The sequence below is a fragment of the Mauremys mutica genome, chromosome 9, assembly GCF_020497125.1.
Source record: "Mauremys mutica isolate MM-2020 ecotype Southern chromosome 9, ASM2049712v1, whole genome shotgun sequence".
Taxonomy (NCBI): Eukaryota; Metazoa; Chordata; order Testudines; family Geoemydidae; genus Mauremys; species Mauremys mutica.
In genome coordinates this window covers 104,916,161-104,936,129 of record NC_059080.1, presented here as the reverse complement: position 1 = coordinate 104,936,129, position 19,969 = coordinate 104,916,161, and the positions used below count along the sequence as shown (strand labels likewise).

General features: G+C 37.5%; 1 protein-coding gene across 15 annotated transcripts in view; it reads right to left on the bottom strand.

Moving 5' to 3' along the window:
- Positions 1 to 19,969, bottom strand: part of DLG1 (discs large MAGUK scaffold protein 1) — a 740,792-nt gene that overhangs the window by 424,449 nt on the left and 296,374 nt on the right. For 7 of the 15 annotated variants that reach the window (XM_045030006.1, XM_045030008.1, XM_045030017.1 and 4 more), the window contains exons 14-15: positions 12,738 to 12,914; positions 5,406 to 5,475 (exon numbers count right to left, since the gene is read on the bottom strand). The exons of the other annotated variants lie outside the window; for them this stretch is intronic. In XM_045030006.1, the coding sequence (XP_044885941.1) occupies positions 5,406 to 5,475; positions 12,738 to 12,914 (247 nt within the window). The remainder of the gene's footprint in view (positions 1 to 5,405; positions 5,476 to 12,737; positions 12,915 to 19,969) is intronic. 15 annotated transcript variants of the gene reach the window in all.

Below are 19,969 nucleotides of genomic sequence, written 5' to 3'. Positions count from 1 at the left end.
TAAACCCATTGCAAATTATGGATAGATTACACAAGAAAGAATTTGTTAACCACAGAAGAAGCACAAGCAAAATGAGATAAATGTGTATATTAAAAGAATAGACAAGAAACATGATAATCATGCAAGCTCCAGTTTCTCAGTTTTCCTTAGAATAAATGGAATTGGCATTTTAATGTTTTCTCTCATTAATATTATATTTAGAGCTGCAATATTTACTTTATTATTACATAGAATCCTTTAAGTAAGAATTCTTGATACATGTCAAAGTAGTATAATATGTAAAATACTTCAGGTAGATATCTTTCATATAGTTACACTGGGGGAAAATACTCAATGACAATTACAGTGAGGTACTAAGGGTATTTTAAAGAGAAACTGAAATATTGACATTTTCAGCTGAAGCAAAAGACTATGAACAGTTTAAGATTAATGAGTGCTTGGAACAGGAACCGTTATTATAGAGAAAGAAATGCAGTTCTCTATCAATGGCAAGCGTAGTTTGTTTTTCCACTCAGTATTTCATGCATATTTTTGGTGCTGTGTTAGTACACAGTTACTGTGTACAAACTTTGTTACAGTCAACATACAAGACTATGATTTAAATACATAGTTAATTCAGTTAACTGTTTACAATTTTATGGTAGACAAGTTACAAAAACATGCGATTATCTTCTCAAGGAATATGTTGTATGGTAATGTTTTGCAAAATTATTCTAGTTTAATTAAAAACAATCACTACAAATATTTAAATGTCTAAAAATGTTCCTTTTGCAACTATCACAGGTTGAGGATGTCAGTTACAAGTAAGATGACAAACTTGAAATTAACGTATAACTATCACTGTAAAAAAAAAAAGTAATCTCCTCAATGGTAAAATGATAAATGCTATAAAATTAAAGAGTAAATTCAAAATATATAAAAATTACTGCACCCTCAGTTGGCATGGTATAATATTCCAATATGTAATTTTGCATGTACAAACTGAAAAAAATATAAATAATGATCAGAGTAAGTCTCAAGGCAGTATTAAATTTGGCCGTCAGAAAGTCACTAAAGGTATTTGTTTCCATCTAAAACAGACTATGTGCAAAAATGCAGATACACATTTAAGTGCATTTTACTATTGATACAACTAATTAAAACTTTCAATATGTAACCTGGGCATAGCATACATTATCTAGTAAGCAGGTACCCAAACAGGCACTGTTTAAACTGCTCTGTTGAAAGCGCTGATTAAACAAAATTCTTTTGAGGTTGCTCAGTTGCAGATATGCCTAACAGTACACACCAAGCTATCTTACAAATACCAGTGAAAGGCACATTGCATCATCTGCTGACAGGAACCATGTAATAAAAGAAAGCAGAAGTTGGTCCAATAAAAGATAAGTCCTACTTTATCAGGACTGTGGCACCTTATAGACTAACAGACGTTTTGCAGCATGAGCTTTCGTGGGTGAAGAAGTGGGTATTCACCCACGAAAGCTCATGCTGCAAAACGTCCGTTAGTCTATAAGGTGCCACAGGATTCTTTGCTGCTTCTACAGAACCAGACTAACACGGCTACCCCTCTGATACTTTATCAGGACTATATATTCATATTCTTATTACCTTGTCCCTTCAATTTGATTCTGTGAATTTATACAAATCATATAAAGCAAATGATAATATCTAACTTACTAAGTAAACACAATTAAAAAGAAATCTTTGGGATCTATAGCAGTAGCCTACTCTGGATATTGCTGCATTAGCTCTCTCCACTTTTAAAATGATTATAATAAATAACTAGTGTTTTTATTTCCAATGAATTACAAAGTATGTTTTGGCTAAAATGTCAACACATTAGTAATTTAAGTAAGTCCTTAAACTGAAAATGTATTTTAGCTATGCTTATTAGCATATCAGTAGTTGTATAAAATCTGGAAACATCTGTTACAATCCCGATTTTAAGGGGGTTGATTTGATTGTAAAACTGGAGTATTTAGGAAAGATATGGACAAATTGGAGAAAGTCCAGAGAAGAGCAACAAAAATGATTAAAGGTCTAGAAAACATGATCTATGAGGGAAGACTGAAAAAGTAGGGTTTGTTTAGTCTCAAGAAGAGGAGACCGGGAGGGGACATAACAGCAGTTTTCAAGTATATAAAAGGTTGTTACAAGGAGGAGGGAGAAACATTGTTCTCCTTTACCACTAAGAATAGGACAAGAAGCAATGGGCTTAAATTGCAGCAAGGGCGGTTTAGATTGGACATTAGGAAAAACTTTCTGTCACGGTAGTTAAGCATTGGAATAAATTACCTAGGGAGGTTGTGGAATCTTCATCATTGGAGGTTTTAAAGAGCAGGTTAGACAAACACCTGTCAGGGATGGTCTAGATAATACTTAGTTCTGCCATGAGTGCAGGGGACTGAACTACATGACATCTTGTAGTTCCTTCCAGTTTTACGATTCCATGATTCACTCACGGCTCAAAATGATCTAAATCATTGCAGAATATAATTATATTCTAAAATCTGAAAAATGGTGAGGCTATTTTAAAAATAGTAGTAACAGATTTTTCCTGAGACTATTTTGGATGGTCATGCATTACAATTCTAAGCATTTGTAATAATTTGGTGAAACATTAGTTTCCTAAATATTACCTCAGGGTGAATTTTTACTATTTTGTCCTCTAAAACAACAGTTTTTGACATGCATAAACTGCCCTTCAGTTTCTGATGAACCAATAACAAATGAACCAATAAATGTTAACCTAGAGTTTTTGTTAACTGACAATGAGAATCTCTCTCACATAGTCCTTAAGTGACTCAAAATGTAGGTTTATTATCCTGAGACAGACCTACTGACAAAAACTGTTTAGACTTCATTATTAAAAAATTACTGTATAGGGTAGCCACTGTTTAAAATGAAGGAGCAAAGTCACTCTCTCTTCCAAAAGAGACCATTAAGGCTCTGGTCCCATTAAAAATCCATAGCTTTCAAATACTACATCATTTTTTTTGGCATTAATCTATCACCATATAGGACCATTTCTATTTATGGCTCTATCTGAATATTAACAACAACATTCACTCCTAACCTAGTTTTTCAGACGCATTTGGGAACACTGGCAAAACTGAATCAGATTTGTTTATAAAATTACTAGAGTTGTCGATTAATCATAGTTAACTCATGTGATTAACTCAAAAAAATTAATTGCTATTAAAAGCAGTTTTAGTTGCACTATTAAATAATAAAATACCAATTGAAACTTATTAAATATTTTGGATGTTTTTCTACATTTTCATATATATTGTATTCTGTGTTATACTTGAAATCAAAGAGTATAATATTTTTGCTTACAAATATTTGCACTGTAAAAATTATAAACAAAATAGTATTTTTCAATTCACCTCATACAAGTACTGTAGCGCAATCTTTTTGTCATGAAAGAACAACTTACAAATGTAGATTTTTTTTTGTTACATGAGTGCACTCAAAAACGAAACAATGTAAAACTTCAGCGCCTACAAGTCCACTCAGTCCTACTTCTTGTTCAGCCAATCACTAAGACAAACAAATTTGTTTACATTTACAGGCATTAATGCTGCCCTCTTCTTATTTATGTCACCCAAAAGTGAGAACAGGCATTTGGCAAGGCACTATTGCAGGGGCGGCTCCAGACACCAGCACGCCAAGCGCGTGCCTGGGGCGGAAAGCCACGGGGGGCGCTCTGCTGGTCGCTGCGAGGGCGGCAGGCAGGTTGCCTTTGGCGGCATGCCTGCGGAGGGTCCGCTGGTCCCGCGGCTTCGGCGGACCTCTCGCAGGCGTGCCGCTGAATCCGCGGGACCGGGGAACTCCCTCAGGCAAGCCGCTGAAGGCAGCCTGCCTGCCGTGCTTGGGGCAGCAAAATACCTAGAGCCACCCCTGACTTTTGTAACCGGCATTGCAAGGTATTTACGTGCCAGATATGCTAACCATTCATATGCCCCTTCATGCTACAGCCACCATTCCAGAGGATATGCTTCTTCACTGACGCTCAGTAAAAAAAATAAGCATTAATTAAATTTCTGACTGAACTCCTTGGGGAAGAACTGTATGTCCCCTGCTCTGTTTTACCCACAATCTGCCATATATTTCCTGTTATAGCAGTCTCGGATAATGACCCGGCACATATTGTTCTAATTTGTCTCTGCCTGTGAGGAGTGGAATATTCTGCAGTCTGCTCCAGGGAGTGGGGCTAGATGGTGACTGGCAGTAGCCTTACACTGAAGGGAGGTGGGGTTAGTGGGTGGGGGTTCCCTTGGGTGGGGAGACCCAGAGTGTGGATGTACTGCCACAGGGGCACCCACCCAGAGAAAGGGGCACCGGGTCCTCCTGGGAGGGACATGGGGGCCAGCGGTAAGGTGGATCACCAGCCTGCAGGGGGTGATCCAGGACGCTGGAAGAGCTAATTCCCATGGACGACCAGAAGGAGGCGCTGCAGGGGTGAGTCCACTCCTTCCAAGCTTGCTTTCAGAAGTCTTAAAAGAGCAACACTTGGATGCGGAAACTACAGAATTCAAACCACCGAAAAAGAAAATCAACCTTCTGCTGGTGGCATCTGACTCAGATAACGAAAATGAACATGCGTCTGTCCGCACTGCTCTGGATTGTTATCGAGCAGAAGCCATCAACAGCATGGACGAATGTCTTCTGGAATGGCGGTTGAAGCGTGAAGGGACATGGGAATCTTTAACGCATCTGGCACGTAAATATCTTGCAACACCAGCTACAACAGTGCCATGAGAACGCCTGTTCTCATTTTCATGTGACATTGTAAACAAGAAGCAGGCAGCATTATTTCATGCAAATATAAACAAACTTGTTTGCCTGAATGATTGGCTGAACAAGAAGTAGGACTGAGTGGACTTGCTGGCTCTAAAATTTTACATTGTTTTATTTTTGAATGCAGGCTTTTTTTGTACATAATTCTACATTTGTCAGTTCAACTTTCATGATAAGGAGATTGCATTACAGTACTTGTATTAGGTGAATTGAAAAATACTATTTCTTTTGTTTTTTTACTGTGCAAATACTTGTAATCAAAAATAAATATAAAGTGAGCAACGTACACTTTGTATTCTGTGTTATAATTGAAATCAATATATTTGAAAATGTAGAAAACATCCAAAAATATTTAAATAAATGGTATTCTATTACTAACAGTGCAATTTAAAAAGTGTGATTAATTTTTTAATCGCTTGACAGCCCTAAAAATTACCATTTGCTAAATAATAATTTTTAGAATGAACTAGTTTTGTCTGACAGACGTTTTAATTTTTAACTGTTATAATTAAATAAGGAAAGTTAAATCCACATACATAAGCCAGTCAAGAATGTTACCTTCCATATTAATTTAAAAAGTAATTAACATTTCATAAACTCACCCCTTTATCGCCTCTCATTTTGGAATTAAATTTCACTGTCTTTAAGCGGGCTCTTTCTTTCTTCTCAACCCTGTGAGAAAAATGAAAAAAATGTCACTCTCTCAACATGATCCTTATACTGCCAATCCTAATGCTATAAAATACTACAGCTTTCATATTATCTGTTGAAGATGTGCTTCCAGCATGATGGGATGAGGTGTGAACACATACACATATTCAGTCTGCACAGGGCAATATGAGAAAAATTAATTTTAATTCTCAAACAATATACTGTAGGTTCTGAATGGCAGGGATCCAATAAGGACAGAGACAAATTAGAATCTTTTAGCTATGAGGACACAACTTTCTTATTATTCTTTAGTTTAAACCAAGGAAACTCCTTAAGGCACTCTGTCCAGGCAACAGAGTTAAATGAAGGAAAGCAACAGCTATGCTGAGCTCTCGCTTTCCTTCCTTCACTGTTGATACCCAAATCCAGAGCATCCTGTCATTTCCCAGGACTGACTCAGGCCTATAGCCAGGGTGGATAAAAATCAATGATTAAAAAAAAAAATCAGATTTTTTTTATTTAATTTTTTTTTGATAAAATACTTTTTGAGGAAAAACCTATTTAAAGTTTTAATTAAGATACATTATAGCTCAAAGATATCTCATCATGGAATAGGGATTATAAATTCTAATTCTATAGTATCAGACAATATAAGAAACCCTAAGAAAATTTTGTAAATGAGTTCCAGTAGTTCATGGATTAGGGACCAATTCTTATGGGGTTCCAGGGGCTTCTGTATAGATTATTTAGGTTAATCTTTCTATCTACCCAATGGGACTCGGTGCTCAGTCTAGAAGATACCATCAGAGATGCTTAGTTTTGAAGTTCTCAAACTGTGGATTTGTGTCTCCAGAGATAACATGCCTGTTAACAGCAAAAATGTTTTTAAACAGATAAATAATATACAGAGGTGAGAAATACAGACCTCAACCCTATTGTCCCTCTGCACATTTGTGTACACAGAGTCAATCCCTTACCTCTTTCTCAAAGTGCAGAGTTTCAAAAAGTTCATTGAATAGAAGATAGTTGGGGGTGGAATAGATCTGGACAAGGAGAAGAAGTCTGGTGATAAATGTGAGATGGGAGGGACAGGCAGCAGAAACAAAAGTGAAGCTGTTTGAGCAGCATATTCCAGAAGTCTTGAGGTCTTTCTGAGTGTAGCCTTAACTGATTTGAGATCTACCATACCACTCTCTCACTAGAAGGGAAAATCTATAATGGCAGCAGGCCATAAGAGACCCAGTGTGGGAATATTTTAATGAAGTTCCTCTACCTGTGGGTAAGACACACATGCGTGCAAAATGCAAATGGTTAAACAAAGAAATGCAAGGCCTGCTTGCTTGAATGAAACAACATCATGAGAAGCGTTCCTTCTCAGGAGGAAGCTGCGTTGAAGATGATGAAAGGAACATGTCTGAACATGCAGGATCTTCAGGTTGGTAAACTTTATTTCATACTTCTTTCTTAAGGACTGCCTGTCTTCCTTCTGCGCTATTCTTGAATTCTCATGTTTGAGCAAAAAATATAGTTGTGATAAAAAATAAATAGCTGAAAAAGGCAGATCTTCCTTTTACAATTTCACCTTTCAAGTAGTACTGAGTGTCAGTGAATATAACGAGTAATACTAAATGAGCAGTATGGTAATAATGATTAAATAACTGCATTGACTTATTTTGTTTAGAAGACTTCATCCTGAACATACAGGATTCTGAAGACTACCCACTTTCAAGATCACCATCATTTTCTATAGTTTCAGAGTTATCTGCCAATGATAGTATTTCAGTCACACCATGTAGGTCACATAGCCACAGTATACCACCTGTAGCAAAAAGAAAAAAAAAATCTCCATCGTCCAGAAACAACCATAGATAAGTTTTTTATAAGAACCAGCAGATTACAAAAAAGAGATAATTGATGAAAAAATTGCCCGGTTTGTTTATGCAACAAACTCTCCTTTCCGTAGGATTGAGAACCCCCACTTCATTAACATGGTTCAGTTATGAAGACCATGATGCAGTCCACCCAGCATACTGTACGGATGTCGCAGGCAAATTGCTGGATAAAGTGTATGAAAGAAATTGAGCAGTGTGCAAAAGGTATAGAGGGTGAAATTGTTAACCTGAATCTTGATGGGTGGAGCAATGTCCACAATGATCCTGTTGTATGTGCTTGTGTGACAATAGAAGATGGGAATGTCTTCCTTACAGAAACAATTGATACATCAGGAAATGCACACACAGCGGAATACTGACAAGAAGTTGCAGTAAAAGCTATAACAAACTGTGAAAAAAAATTCAAATGTCTAGTATGCAGCTTGGTCACAGACAATGCTGCAAATGTATCCAAGCTGAGAAGAAATGATTTAGAATAGAGTCCCAAGCTAATAATGTACGGTTGCAGTGCTCATTTGATGCACCTCCTAGCCAAAGACTTCAGTGTTCCAGAAATAAAGGCTAATGATGTTGAAATTGCAAAATACTTCTGTAACAACCACTTTGCAGCAGCTGCTCTGAAAAAGTGGGAGGAACCAAGCTAACTCTCTCACAAGATGTGCGATGGAACTCAGTAGTAGACTGTTTTGAGCACTATATCAAGAACTGGCCTAACTGATGACAGTTTGTGAACAAAATCCTGAAAAATTAGATGGCACTCTCACAGCTCAAGTTCTCAACATTGGGGGGAGGGATAGCTCAGTGGTTTGAGCATTGGCCTGCTAAACCCAGGGTTGTGAGTTCAATCCTTGAGGAGGCCACTTAGGGATCTGGGGCAAAAATTGGTCCTGCTAGTGAAGGCGCAGGGGGCTGGACTCGATGACCTTTCAAGCTCCCTTCCAATTCTAGGAGATTGGTATATCTCCAATTATTACCTTTACGAGAAATGTTGAACACGTGCCGAGTACCCTGAAGCCTATTTCTGTAGCCTTGAACAAAATGCAGGGAAATAACTGTTTTATTGCTGATGCTGTTGAAATTTGGAAGGAACTGAGTGAGTTCTTAAAAAGAGAAATATGCAATGACAGAGTTAAATTACAAGCATTAAAAAAATGAATGGGACAAGCACTATTTCCAGCTCATTTTCTTGCAAATATTCTCAATACTCAGTACCAGTGTCAAACCTTAACTGCTGAAGAGGAGGAGTTGGCTATGACATGGACATCCAACTATCATCCCTCCATAATGCCAACTATAATAAATCTCAGAGCTAAGGGTGAACCATTCAAGAAATATGTTTGCTGATGATGTTTTAAAGGAAGTCACATCAGTGAACTGGTGGAAGTCACTTAAGCATTTGGATTCTGAGACTGTTTAAGTCAGATGTCGGCAACATTTCAGAAGTGGTGTGCCGAATCTTCATTTATTCACTCTAATTTAAGGTTTCGCGTGCCAGTAATACATTTTAACGTTTTTAGAAGGTCTCATTCTATAAGTCTATAATATATACTAAACTACTGTTGTATGTAAAGTAAATAAGGTTTTTAAAATGTTTAAGAAGCTTCATTTAAAATTAAATTAAAATGCAGAACCCCCCAGACTAGTGGCCAGGACCTGGGCAGTGTGAGTATCCCTGAAAATCTGCTCACGTGCCGCCTTCGGCACACGTGCCATAGGTTGCCTACCCCTGGTTTAAGTGATAATCTCACTTTTAACAGCAGTAACAGGAAAATGAAGGTGAAGATGACCGAGTTAGCTGCAAAAGCCAATATTTTAAGGTTCTCATGTTGACCTGGCTGACAGTCGTTTTAATTTTTGTTTTTAAATATTTCATTTAAATATTTTAGTTTAAAAACAATTTGAACAAAAACAAACCTGATTTTAAAAAACTTAAATGATTAACTAAATTCAAAAATTCATATGCTTGTTTTGTTAAAATATTCTCTGTTTGCTGTTGAAGAAAAATAAAAATCCAGAATACATAACGTTGTTTTAGTTAAATAAAACAATTTAAATGTCTGGTGATGTTCTCCTCTTAATACAGCCTGGCAAGAAAATACTCCAAATATTAATGATGAACCTGTTGAATTGGAGATAGTTCACCCAATTACTTCATAAATATCTGCTACAATTACCTTTGGTAAATGAAATAACCAAACAATCATTCATTTTGTGATATAGCTGTAAAACTGATCTGAAAAGTTTTCAAAACAAATCACTTTAAAAATGTATAGAGTGTACCTTCTAAAAATGAAACCTACATCTATCTCTGAGTTGTGAAGAATATGTATTAAGGTTATAACAACCAACAAGAATCATGTGCCAGCAATGCCCCTCTGCCATGTACATTGGCCAAATCGGACAGTCTCTATGTAAAAGAATGAATGGACGCAAATCGGACATTAGGAATGGTAACATACAAAAGCCAGTAGCAGAACACTTCAATCTCCCTGGACATTCTATAACTGATTTAAAAGTATTCATACTTGAACAAAAAACCTTGAAAAACAGACTTCAAAGCAGGGCCGGCTCCAGGCAACAGCTTATCAAGCAGGTGCTTGGGGCAGCCACTCCGGAAAGGGGCGGCAAGTCCAGGTATTCGGCAGCAATTCGGCGACGGGTCCCTCACTCCTGGTCGGAGTGAAGGACCTCCCGCTGAATTGCCGCAGATCGTGATCACGGCCTTTTTTTTTTTTTTTGTGCGCGCGCTGCTTGGAGCAGCAAAACCCCTGGAGCCGGCCCTGCTTCAAAGAGAAACTGCAGAACTAAAATTCATTTGCAAATGTAACACCATTAATTTGGGCTTGAATAGGGACTGGGAGTAGCTAGTTCACTACAAAAGCAACTTTCCCTTTCATGGTATTTATACCTCCTCATCAATTATTGGAAGTAGACTACATCCACCCTGACAGAATTGGTCCTGACAACACTGGTTCTCCACTTGTAAAGTAACTCCCTTCTCTTCATGTGTCAGTATAAAAATGCCTGCATCTGTAATTTTCACTCCATACATCTGAAGAAGTAGGTTTTTTACCAACGAAAGCTTATGCCCAAATAAATCGGTTAGTGTTTAAGGTGCTGCTGGATTCCTTGCTTTTTAACCAACAAGAATGTGCTTTTATGTAGAAATCCATGATTAAATCGAGTCTTCCTAACTAGTGATTTAAAACACGATTTAAATAAATTTGATTTAAATCAAATCCACCCTGCCTGTAGCTGTTCAAATGATTAGCCAAGGGGATAGTGAGGCTGGGATGGAGCAAGAAGAGGCCTGCTTCTGCCTCATACTGCCTTTTACAGGCCTCCTATGCTGCCTGCTGGCCAATCCCACTCTTTGCCATTGCTTGTCTTCCAACAAGGAAAAGTTGCCAGTGGCTGACAGGTACAGTGATTTCAAATGGGATGTGGCTTATCCTTCCTGCCCCACAATTTGGGCTGGCCTCTTTTTAATTTCTTTCAGTAAGACCATGTAAAATCACACTTCCATAACCGACTGATACATTTGTTATAAAACTCCAACTACTAAGAAGCTGTGAAACAGAATAAAGCCCCAATTTTACAATGGAACCAACATGAATTCAACAGCAGGACTAGGGCCCAAATTTCTAATACAGTAAAAATGACAGTTCATACATAAAAGTTATATATTTTAATAGGCAGATACCAACATCAAAAATGATAAATGGCTGGGTTGTGAAACATCTACACAGCAATATGGGTTTTGCCATACTGGATCAGAACCATGGTTCATTTGTCCACTATCCTGCCTCTAACAGTACCCAGCACCAGAGGGGTGCAAGAAACCCCACTTTGGGCAAAGGTGTGAGATAATCTGCAGTCTGTATTAGATCTTCTAATCCCATTAGTTAAATATTGTCTTAAACCCTGAAGGCTGAGATTTAACAACTCTTCCAAAATCTACATTAGCATTGATAACAACAACTTGGATATTCTTTTTAGACATACAAATGTCAAATGTATTTTTCACCTGTATTTTGGCGTGGCAGGCCATTATTTACAGATTATAATAATTATTTAATTACAAATGTATGCTACAGGATGTTTTCTTATAGAGTGGATTAAATAAACCAGTTGTTTTAAAACAGAAAACTTGAAAAACAAAGTCACCTGCACTTGAGTCATCAGCAAGCTCTGATCTGTGGACATTGACATCCCCAGTTCAGGTCTCTAGCACTCGAGCTACAAGAGTAATTGCTATTCTGTATTTAGTTCAGCCATCAGAGGAGGGAAGGCGTGATACACAGCTTCCAACTGGGTGACACAACTACTTGGGAGACAGCATAGCATACTATAGAGCACGGATCCTGGTTTCTAGCCTTGGCTCTGGGAGAAGATAGTGGGTTAGTGGTCAGAAATCGAATAATCTGAGAAGGAGTTTGGCCTAAGAGAGAAGATCTTGGAAATAATAAGATTGATGAAGTGCACGGGAAGAGATTTTGAACTCATGGGCGCCTGTTTCCGAGCTCAATGAACTTTCCTCCAGACATCTCTTTCCCTCTCGAAGTGGATACATTACATCATCACTGCTAAATAGAGCAGGTGCAGCTTGATTTCTTTTCAGTTATTGAGAAAAAGTTAAAACTCATGTCACAGATAAATATCTTCAATATAAATTATATTGTATTATTCAGCACACAAAGAGCAACATGTTGAGCATTGCATAGATATCAGAGTGATAGATTTCTTGCAAAGGATATCTTCCCCTCCTCCCCAACCCTCCAAGAAACAAATCCTAAGAAAAACTCTGAAAAAGGGTCAATCTAAAATTACTATTTTTTTCGGTATCATCCCAATTTTCATTAAACCACCATGAAAAATTAAAATAGTACACAAAGTTTACGATGTTTCATTTTTTTGGCATTTTATTGAGATTGTCACAAAATAAAGGCTTAAAGCTCTTGTTAAATTGATAACTTCTGACTTGACTAACTCTGGAATCATGACCAACAACTCCATAAGAAACAGTATTACTTTTTACTTCTTAATTTGTAGATGTCAAAGCAGTTAAAGGAAATGAAGCACGATTAAACCCACTTTTAATGGCAGCACAAAGAGGTTAAGTGACATTCACAAAGTGAGAGTTGGAAATAGAACCCAGGTCTCCTGTCTTCAGCCATATGCTCTAACCCGGAGGCTGCAAATATCTCTTACTAATATGTAATAATCTAGTGTAGTGCTGACTGGCATACTCTTCTCATAAAAACACTTTGGAGGAGCGTATGAGGGACCATTACATTGAGATGAGACACTACTTAATTTGTGCATGATTACAAATACAACCACTATTTCAATGGCAAATATCTCAGACTGAACAAATACCATGAAATATACCTTCGTTTGCTCGGAATCACTCCAGTTTCATCACTTTCTCCATCTGGTGTCACCTGCCGTGCCTGCCACCACTCATCATCAGAAGCATTAATGACATGGAGGATGTCGCCAAATTTGAAGTTCAGTCCCTGACTGGGAAGACCACTGTCTTTAGTCTTGTCGTAGTCAAAGAGAGCTCTAAATTCAGAAAAAAATCATTAAGTATAGAGGACTGGCAGGCACAAAACAGACATGTCTGAAGAAACCTCATATTTTCCAATAAACAAATCACCCAGAAGAGCCCATTTTAAATTACTTTTTTGGTTCTGAGTATCTTTAAAACACAGGACTACTGAATTATTGTAAATTTTTACTGAATGCAGAATGTTTGGTTGGCCCTGTACTGAGTCATAGTAGTTGCTCTCAAAGAAGTCACTTAAGATAGATATGGATAGAACAGCTTAATCACAAGTCTCACGCTGCTTGGTGTTTTATTTAAAGCCACAACCCTGGAGGCAAGTGAGTAAGTGAAAACCTTAGCTTTCGTTAAAAAGAAAAGTTCCTAGAATTTGTGACTGTGGAGGAAAAGGTTGAAAATATGACCTGTATACAACCTAAAGGCTCAAACACCAAAAATCAAATGAGAAGAACCATAATATTTGTCTTAAATCTCATTATTTTTAAAGCTAATCTCTCAATTTTCTGAAGCCAGACTCATGATTTTTGAATGCATGGGGTTGGCAATTCTGATGCATGGTCTATTTGGGGGAGTCTTATCACCTCTCTGGTGGCACTTCGCATAAATTCATGCATTTTAAGGCTAGAAGGGATTATGATCAACTAGTCTGAGTTCCTTCATTACACTGGGCAAAAAACCTCACTCAGTGATTTTTAAAGTAAGTTCATAACTTTAGTTTGAGCTATAGCATATCTTTTAATAAGATATCTAATCCTGATTTAAAGACTTCAGGTGATGGAGAATCCATAACATCCCTACGTAAGTGTGACCCAGGGACTTCCAGGTGACAACAGGCAGAGGCTCAGGGGTCCATAGGGTTTTGCATAGATAACTACGGTCTGATATCTTCATAGCAGTTCACAAAAGGGTGGCATATGAGATCTCTACCAAGGGCCAGTAGCCCACTGGTTGTCATAATTATTGCAAGATGTTTCTAAGGGAAATACTTTAAGAGAGATGTAAAATGTAAAATATTAGGTTCCAACCCTGTTGAGGTAAAGCTTGTCACCTGAGTCAAGGCAAGCCTCACGGCTAACTCAATCAACATACAGAAAAATGAACATACATGGAGACAGGCTATGTTTACTAACTGGACTGTTTGCAAAGACAAAAGAACCCCAAGGTAAGTCTTGGAAGAGGGTTAAGAGACAATAGCCTGTAACTGCATAAAAAAAGTGGACGGGGGCAAGATTTTATCCTTCACCCAGGAGGCAAGCTAACAGTGTGGCTGTCCCATGAAAAAAGGGCCACAGACAGCCTGTCTATGAAGCGCTGGTGAGAAATACTTCAGTAGACATGAGAATATTTTGTTAATTACGTCTAGGCTTTAGAATGCATGTTATGATTTTATTTAATAGATAACCATTTGTTTCCAATACTTCTACCTGCTATTACTTGAATCTCTATGCTTTGTTTAATAAACCTGTATTAAGTAAACCAAAGTGCTCTGTGTTAAGCGTAGCGGTTATCTGAGGTGGAACGGGTAAGCTGGGGTATACTGTTTCTTTGGAAGCAGCGAATCTGTGAGTGTCCGGTGGATCCAGGACTGGGCACTCCAGTTTGATGCTCAGACAGCTTGGAGGTTAGAGTGTGCCTCCTGCTAACTTGTAGAGAGACAACTGGGCCTGTGTAGCCTAGAGGGGACTGCTCATGTTGCCAGTGGCTTGTGGAGATGGAGTGCAGAACCCTAGCAGGCACAGAGAAGGCTTCCTCACACTAAGGGCAGATGCTAGTAAGGTGCTTCACAACCCTGGGTACCCCTTGGGAAGCACCCCTGTAAGTTGTTGAGAAGGTTCATTATACCTTATTTCTAGTCTGAATTTTTCAGCTTCAGCTTCCAACCACTGGATCACATAATGCCTTTTTCTGCTACATCAAAGGGTCATAGTTACCACACTGCATGTTCAACTGGTTATCTGCTGTGACCCAAGTCCTTTTCAGTCACTCTTTACAAGGGTACATTCCCATAAGTGTGACTTACATTCCTTGTTCCTGGACTTCCATTTGGCTTTGTTAAAATGCATGTTGTTCAAATAAGCCCACCTTACTAACTGATCCAGGTTGGTCTGTATAATGACTTGGCCTCATCAATATTTACCACTCTACCCATGTTTGTATCATCTACAGATTTTACCAGCACTGATTTTATATTTTATTCTAGATCACTGATAAAAATATTAAATACCATGGGCCAAGAACAGATACCTCTAGGACCCCACCACAAACATCACCACTGGATGACTACTCTCCATTCATAATTACTTTATGAGATCAATCAGTTAACAAATTTAAAATCTATTAATATGCACTACACTGATTTTGTATTATGCTAATTATTTTTATTTTTTTTATATATATATGTTATGGAGGACAAAGCTAAATGCCTTACAGAAGTATAAGTATATTATGTCCACAAAGAGTGTGCTTTCCATAAACCCATGTTGATTGGGTACTGGCATTCCTCAATATGGCATTAATATTACTATCTTTTAATTCTGTACTGACAGCATTCCATACTAGCCTTTCCATGATTTTTCCTAGTACCAAAGGCAGGCTAACCAGACTAAAAGTTTCTTGGATCATCCCAATTTCCCTTTTAAATTGGCACAACACTGACTTTTATCCAGTTCTCCAGAACTTCATGATTGTTCCAAGATTTGTTTAAAAAAAAAAAATCAACCTTAATTGTTCAGAGAGCTCCTCAGCCAATTTTCTTAATAATCATCAGTGTAAGTTATCCAGTCTTGTGGATTTAAAAATGTTTAACTATAACAGTTACTTTATTATTATTTATTGTTTGTATTACCACAGTGCGCAAGAGCCCAGTCATGGACCAGGAGCGGTACAAATATAGAATACAAAAGACAGTCCCCTGCCCCAAAGAGTTTACAATCTAAGTTTAATATCATCCTTAATGACTGACAGAATAGAAAGCATTTCCTTATCACTATAATATATGAACACATCCTCCTCCTTCTGAGCTCAAAACAGAAATACTTGTTGAGTAATTCTGCATTTTTTACATCACGATTGAGTCTAGTATCAGACCTATAACACTGCTAGGATTTTGTTTGTTCCCAATCTATTTAAATAATTCCTTCTTATTGTTGTTAATCCTACTGACCACTGATTTTTTCACTGATATCTTTAGCTTCCCTTATTAACTGTAAGCATTTTTAACTGCTGATTTGTACTCACTGCTATCAGCATCCTTATTTTCCCATTTGTTATATATATAATTTTTTAAAATTAATTGTCGTTGCCCTGATTTATTTTTTAACCAAAGACTTAAGAACTATGGGGTTTTTGGATATTTAATTAAACATTTTTAATTTCCAATTACCATTCACATTTTTATATTTAAATATTTCCTCCTTTTGAATTTTGCTCAAAATTGATTTCACCTGTGGAAATTTGGCCTTAAGCACCAAATGTAGATGCTACTGGTCAGGACTATATTCTGTTTGCTCATAGAAAATGAAATTAGATTGTGATCACTTGCACCTAGGAAGTATAAATTTTTCATTTAGAGACCAATTTATCTGTATCCAACAGAATAACCATGTTGACTGTACACATAATTCTTTATTGGGAAAGATATATAGCTCACTACTATCAGATATAAAGAAAAATGTGCACATATTGTTATGGTTTATATATTTGTAAATATTTACTGTGCTGATATATTTCATGTCCATGTTTCTAATATTTAATATTAAACTGAGGCTTTAAGCTTTAAGTGGAGTTTTCAGCCTTACTGTTTTGTTGAAATTCAGTCAGCTTTAAAACAAGATCTTTCACTTTAATTCCACAGTGTACCTTTGGATATATAACTCAAGACATCTCAAATTAAAGCAAATTCTTTTGCCAAAAGATGCTATATATATTTGCAACAGTTGAATAAGCCATATTCTTAATTCTGAAATAGCTCAGTGATTGCACAAATAACTTCTGAAAATTATAAATTATGGAATTATAAACCTACACATTCATTCCTCGAACTCTACTTTGCATAACTTTGTTGTTAGAGAAGAACACTGCACACATGTTCTTTTACTGTTTCACTGTCTTAAAATTAAATTGCCCCTATTCCATTATATACTTCCTAAAATGAACGATTTATTTTACATGTATTTTGATGTGATTATTTCAATGCATGATGAAAAACTACTTAGCGTGTAAGAGTTCCTGTTAGTGTTAGCCATAATTTCTACCAGCATTTCTTTTAACTTCTAAGCTTTAGCTTTATTATACAATTATGCTCTCTAGCAGCCCTGAGCTGGTCATTACTCCATATGGTCACTTCCCAAGAAGGTAACAGGATAAAAGAGGAGTAAAATGTCAAGAGGCAGTAAACAATCAAACAATGACAGATAAAGTCAGCCAACCAGTAAATAAGAACAAAGAGAAAGCTTCTTTCTACCCATTCTTGGCATCTGAGAACATACCATCAACTTTCCCCAAAATCCCTATAAAAGAACAGGCTTTTCCTTCTATTTCAGCTTACATTATTAAAGAACATAAGACAGCATCAGAAATGGCAACTGACGTTCTTCCAACTCTAAGTTCATAGAAACTTTAGCTTGCCATGCTTTGAACAACATAATTTATCCAAGTTTTTAATAAAGTTTTCAATTGGAAAGTGTATATTGGAAAGCTGCAAGAGGACGGTGTCAATTTTCTTAAATACCCATTTAATCTATCTAGTTCCATTCCTTTTCAGTCTTGCAGGCTACTTCTCCTTAAGAATTGCTTCTCTTGGGCAATTTTTGCTGAGGAACAATCAGTGGGAACCTATTTTCTGAGTCCTGCATTAGCCGGGAGAAAGTGACTATATGCCTTCTCTCATTAAATAAGAATCCAGCTTATCCTTAGGGACTACACATGGGTAAACCCAGCTATGAGGGGGCTTGCAACTATACCTAGGAAGGAATTGTAGGGCCCTTCCATGCATACCTCCCCACCCATTAGTGCCAGGATCCCTTCCCCACCAGAATTAGCTAGTATTTCTCATTAGTATTTCAAAGTTGCAGCCTTTCCTACCACTCTGAGATGTAACCATTGTCTAGTCTCATTCAAGTATGCTGCAGACCAGTGGTTTTCAACCTGTATCCATTTGCAACCCCCTAAAAATTTTTGAATGGAGGTGCAGACCCCTTTGGAAATCTTAGACACAGTCTGCGGACCCAGGGGTCTATGAACCACAGGTTGAAAACCACGGCTGTAGACAAACCTGCATTTTTTAATGATGACCAGGCTTTCCTTTTCCCAAGGCTGATGATAGGTAATATAATGCAAGCTAATGTGACTGTGATGAAAAGTTGTATATTAGTATGGGAACCAAGGTGTACACAGTCAGTCAGTCAATCGGAACTATGAAACCGTCTCTACAGGATCTGCCATTTGAATGAAAATCAGTATGTCTTCAGTCAATGTAAGCATTTTCAGCGTATCCTCAAATCAAGCTTATTTTTAGTATGGATTTGAAAAAAACATCTTGAACTACATTACCTATAAATACTAATGTCCTAAAAGTAGTGTAAGTCAATTAATGCAAAGAAGTTCTTGTCTAAAAGTTAATACCAACTGCTTTTATTCCAAAGTAGCTAATCATTGCTCTGCTCACTTATTTATTGTCTTTCTGTGTTAGAAAAGCCAACCAATAACCAACACTACCCCCCAAAATTCATAAAACTAATCCTATATTAATTTCTCAAAGCCAAACAAGGTCCTGATCCTGCACTACCTGAAGGGAAAAATAACTTGAAAAATTAATTCTCTGTTGACCAAAAAAACCCTCTGACTTCAATACGAGCAAGGGGAGTCTTTATTTACAACCAACTTATTTAAAAATATCTAATTGGTGGTGAGCATAACGTAATAAAATCTCATTCTGTTGGCAAGATAGTGATAGAAAGGTAAGGTAAGTGTCATTTGATTTGCAAAAATTTACAGAATCATAATTTCAATGGTGTCACTCGCTGGTCCCTACTCTGGGCTCCCAGTTCCAGGTCCGGATGGTGGAAATTTTGTTAATACAATGTCGTCGAAAATGGGTTGAGTTGGGTATCTTTGAAAGCCCTTTCTCCCACAAACATAATGGTACCAAACACGACAAACCTAGATTATGTAGACAGATATTTAAGAAAATGTTTAAATATCAACTTTTTTAAATAATAATTTAACATAAGGATGAATTGCTTACATAAAAATATATTGATCTTTGGTAATTTTAGGAAAGTTAACTCTGACCTGTAGAACTGAAAACATTTGTTCATCAAAGTCATAATCAGTGTTGTCTCCATCTAGGGCACCACTGCTAGACACACTGTGACAGCGACCCTTGTCTGTGCTGCACTAGCACATCTCCAGACGATGAGGGCTGCTGTCCAAACATTTGCAGGGTGGTGAACATTAGGTCTTTGCACATGAGTTTTGATTAGCTGAAGGATTGATTTGGGAATGCATGGTATTTCACACATGGTGTGACCAGTCCATCCTCTAAGACCCATCCTTGACCAGTAAGGGGGGAATGCTTTGGCTGTGCTCAATCATCCCAGAGCCATTCCACTGCTTGACAATTTGCTGTCTTGATAGCAGGTATAAATGCACCCCTTGTCAGTGGCAATTTTTCTCTGATCGCTTCTTGGAAAACATCTACCATCATAGCTCTGAAAGTGTTGTAATGTTGGTCTTCAAATAGTAAACTCAGCACATGAACACTTCCAGTGCAGTTATGACCTCATCAGTGATTGTCTCAGCTGTGATAGACCCATGCCAGTTGGGTACAACAAAGTAGTCCTATTTGGCATCCAGGAAGTGGGCGGGCGAAGCCCGCCCACTGCTAAAGGACTCCCCCCAGCCTAAGGGGAGGATCCACAGGTCTGGGATACCAACTAATTACGGGGGACAACAAATGAAAAAAACAGGACCGGGAGTGAGGTCAGAGGGCTAAATGAAGGGAACCTGATTACAACAAAGTAGTAGAAGGCAGATATACTGGCCACTGGATTAG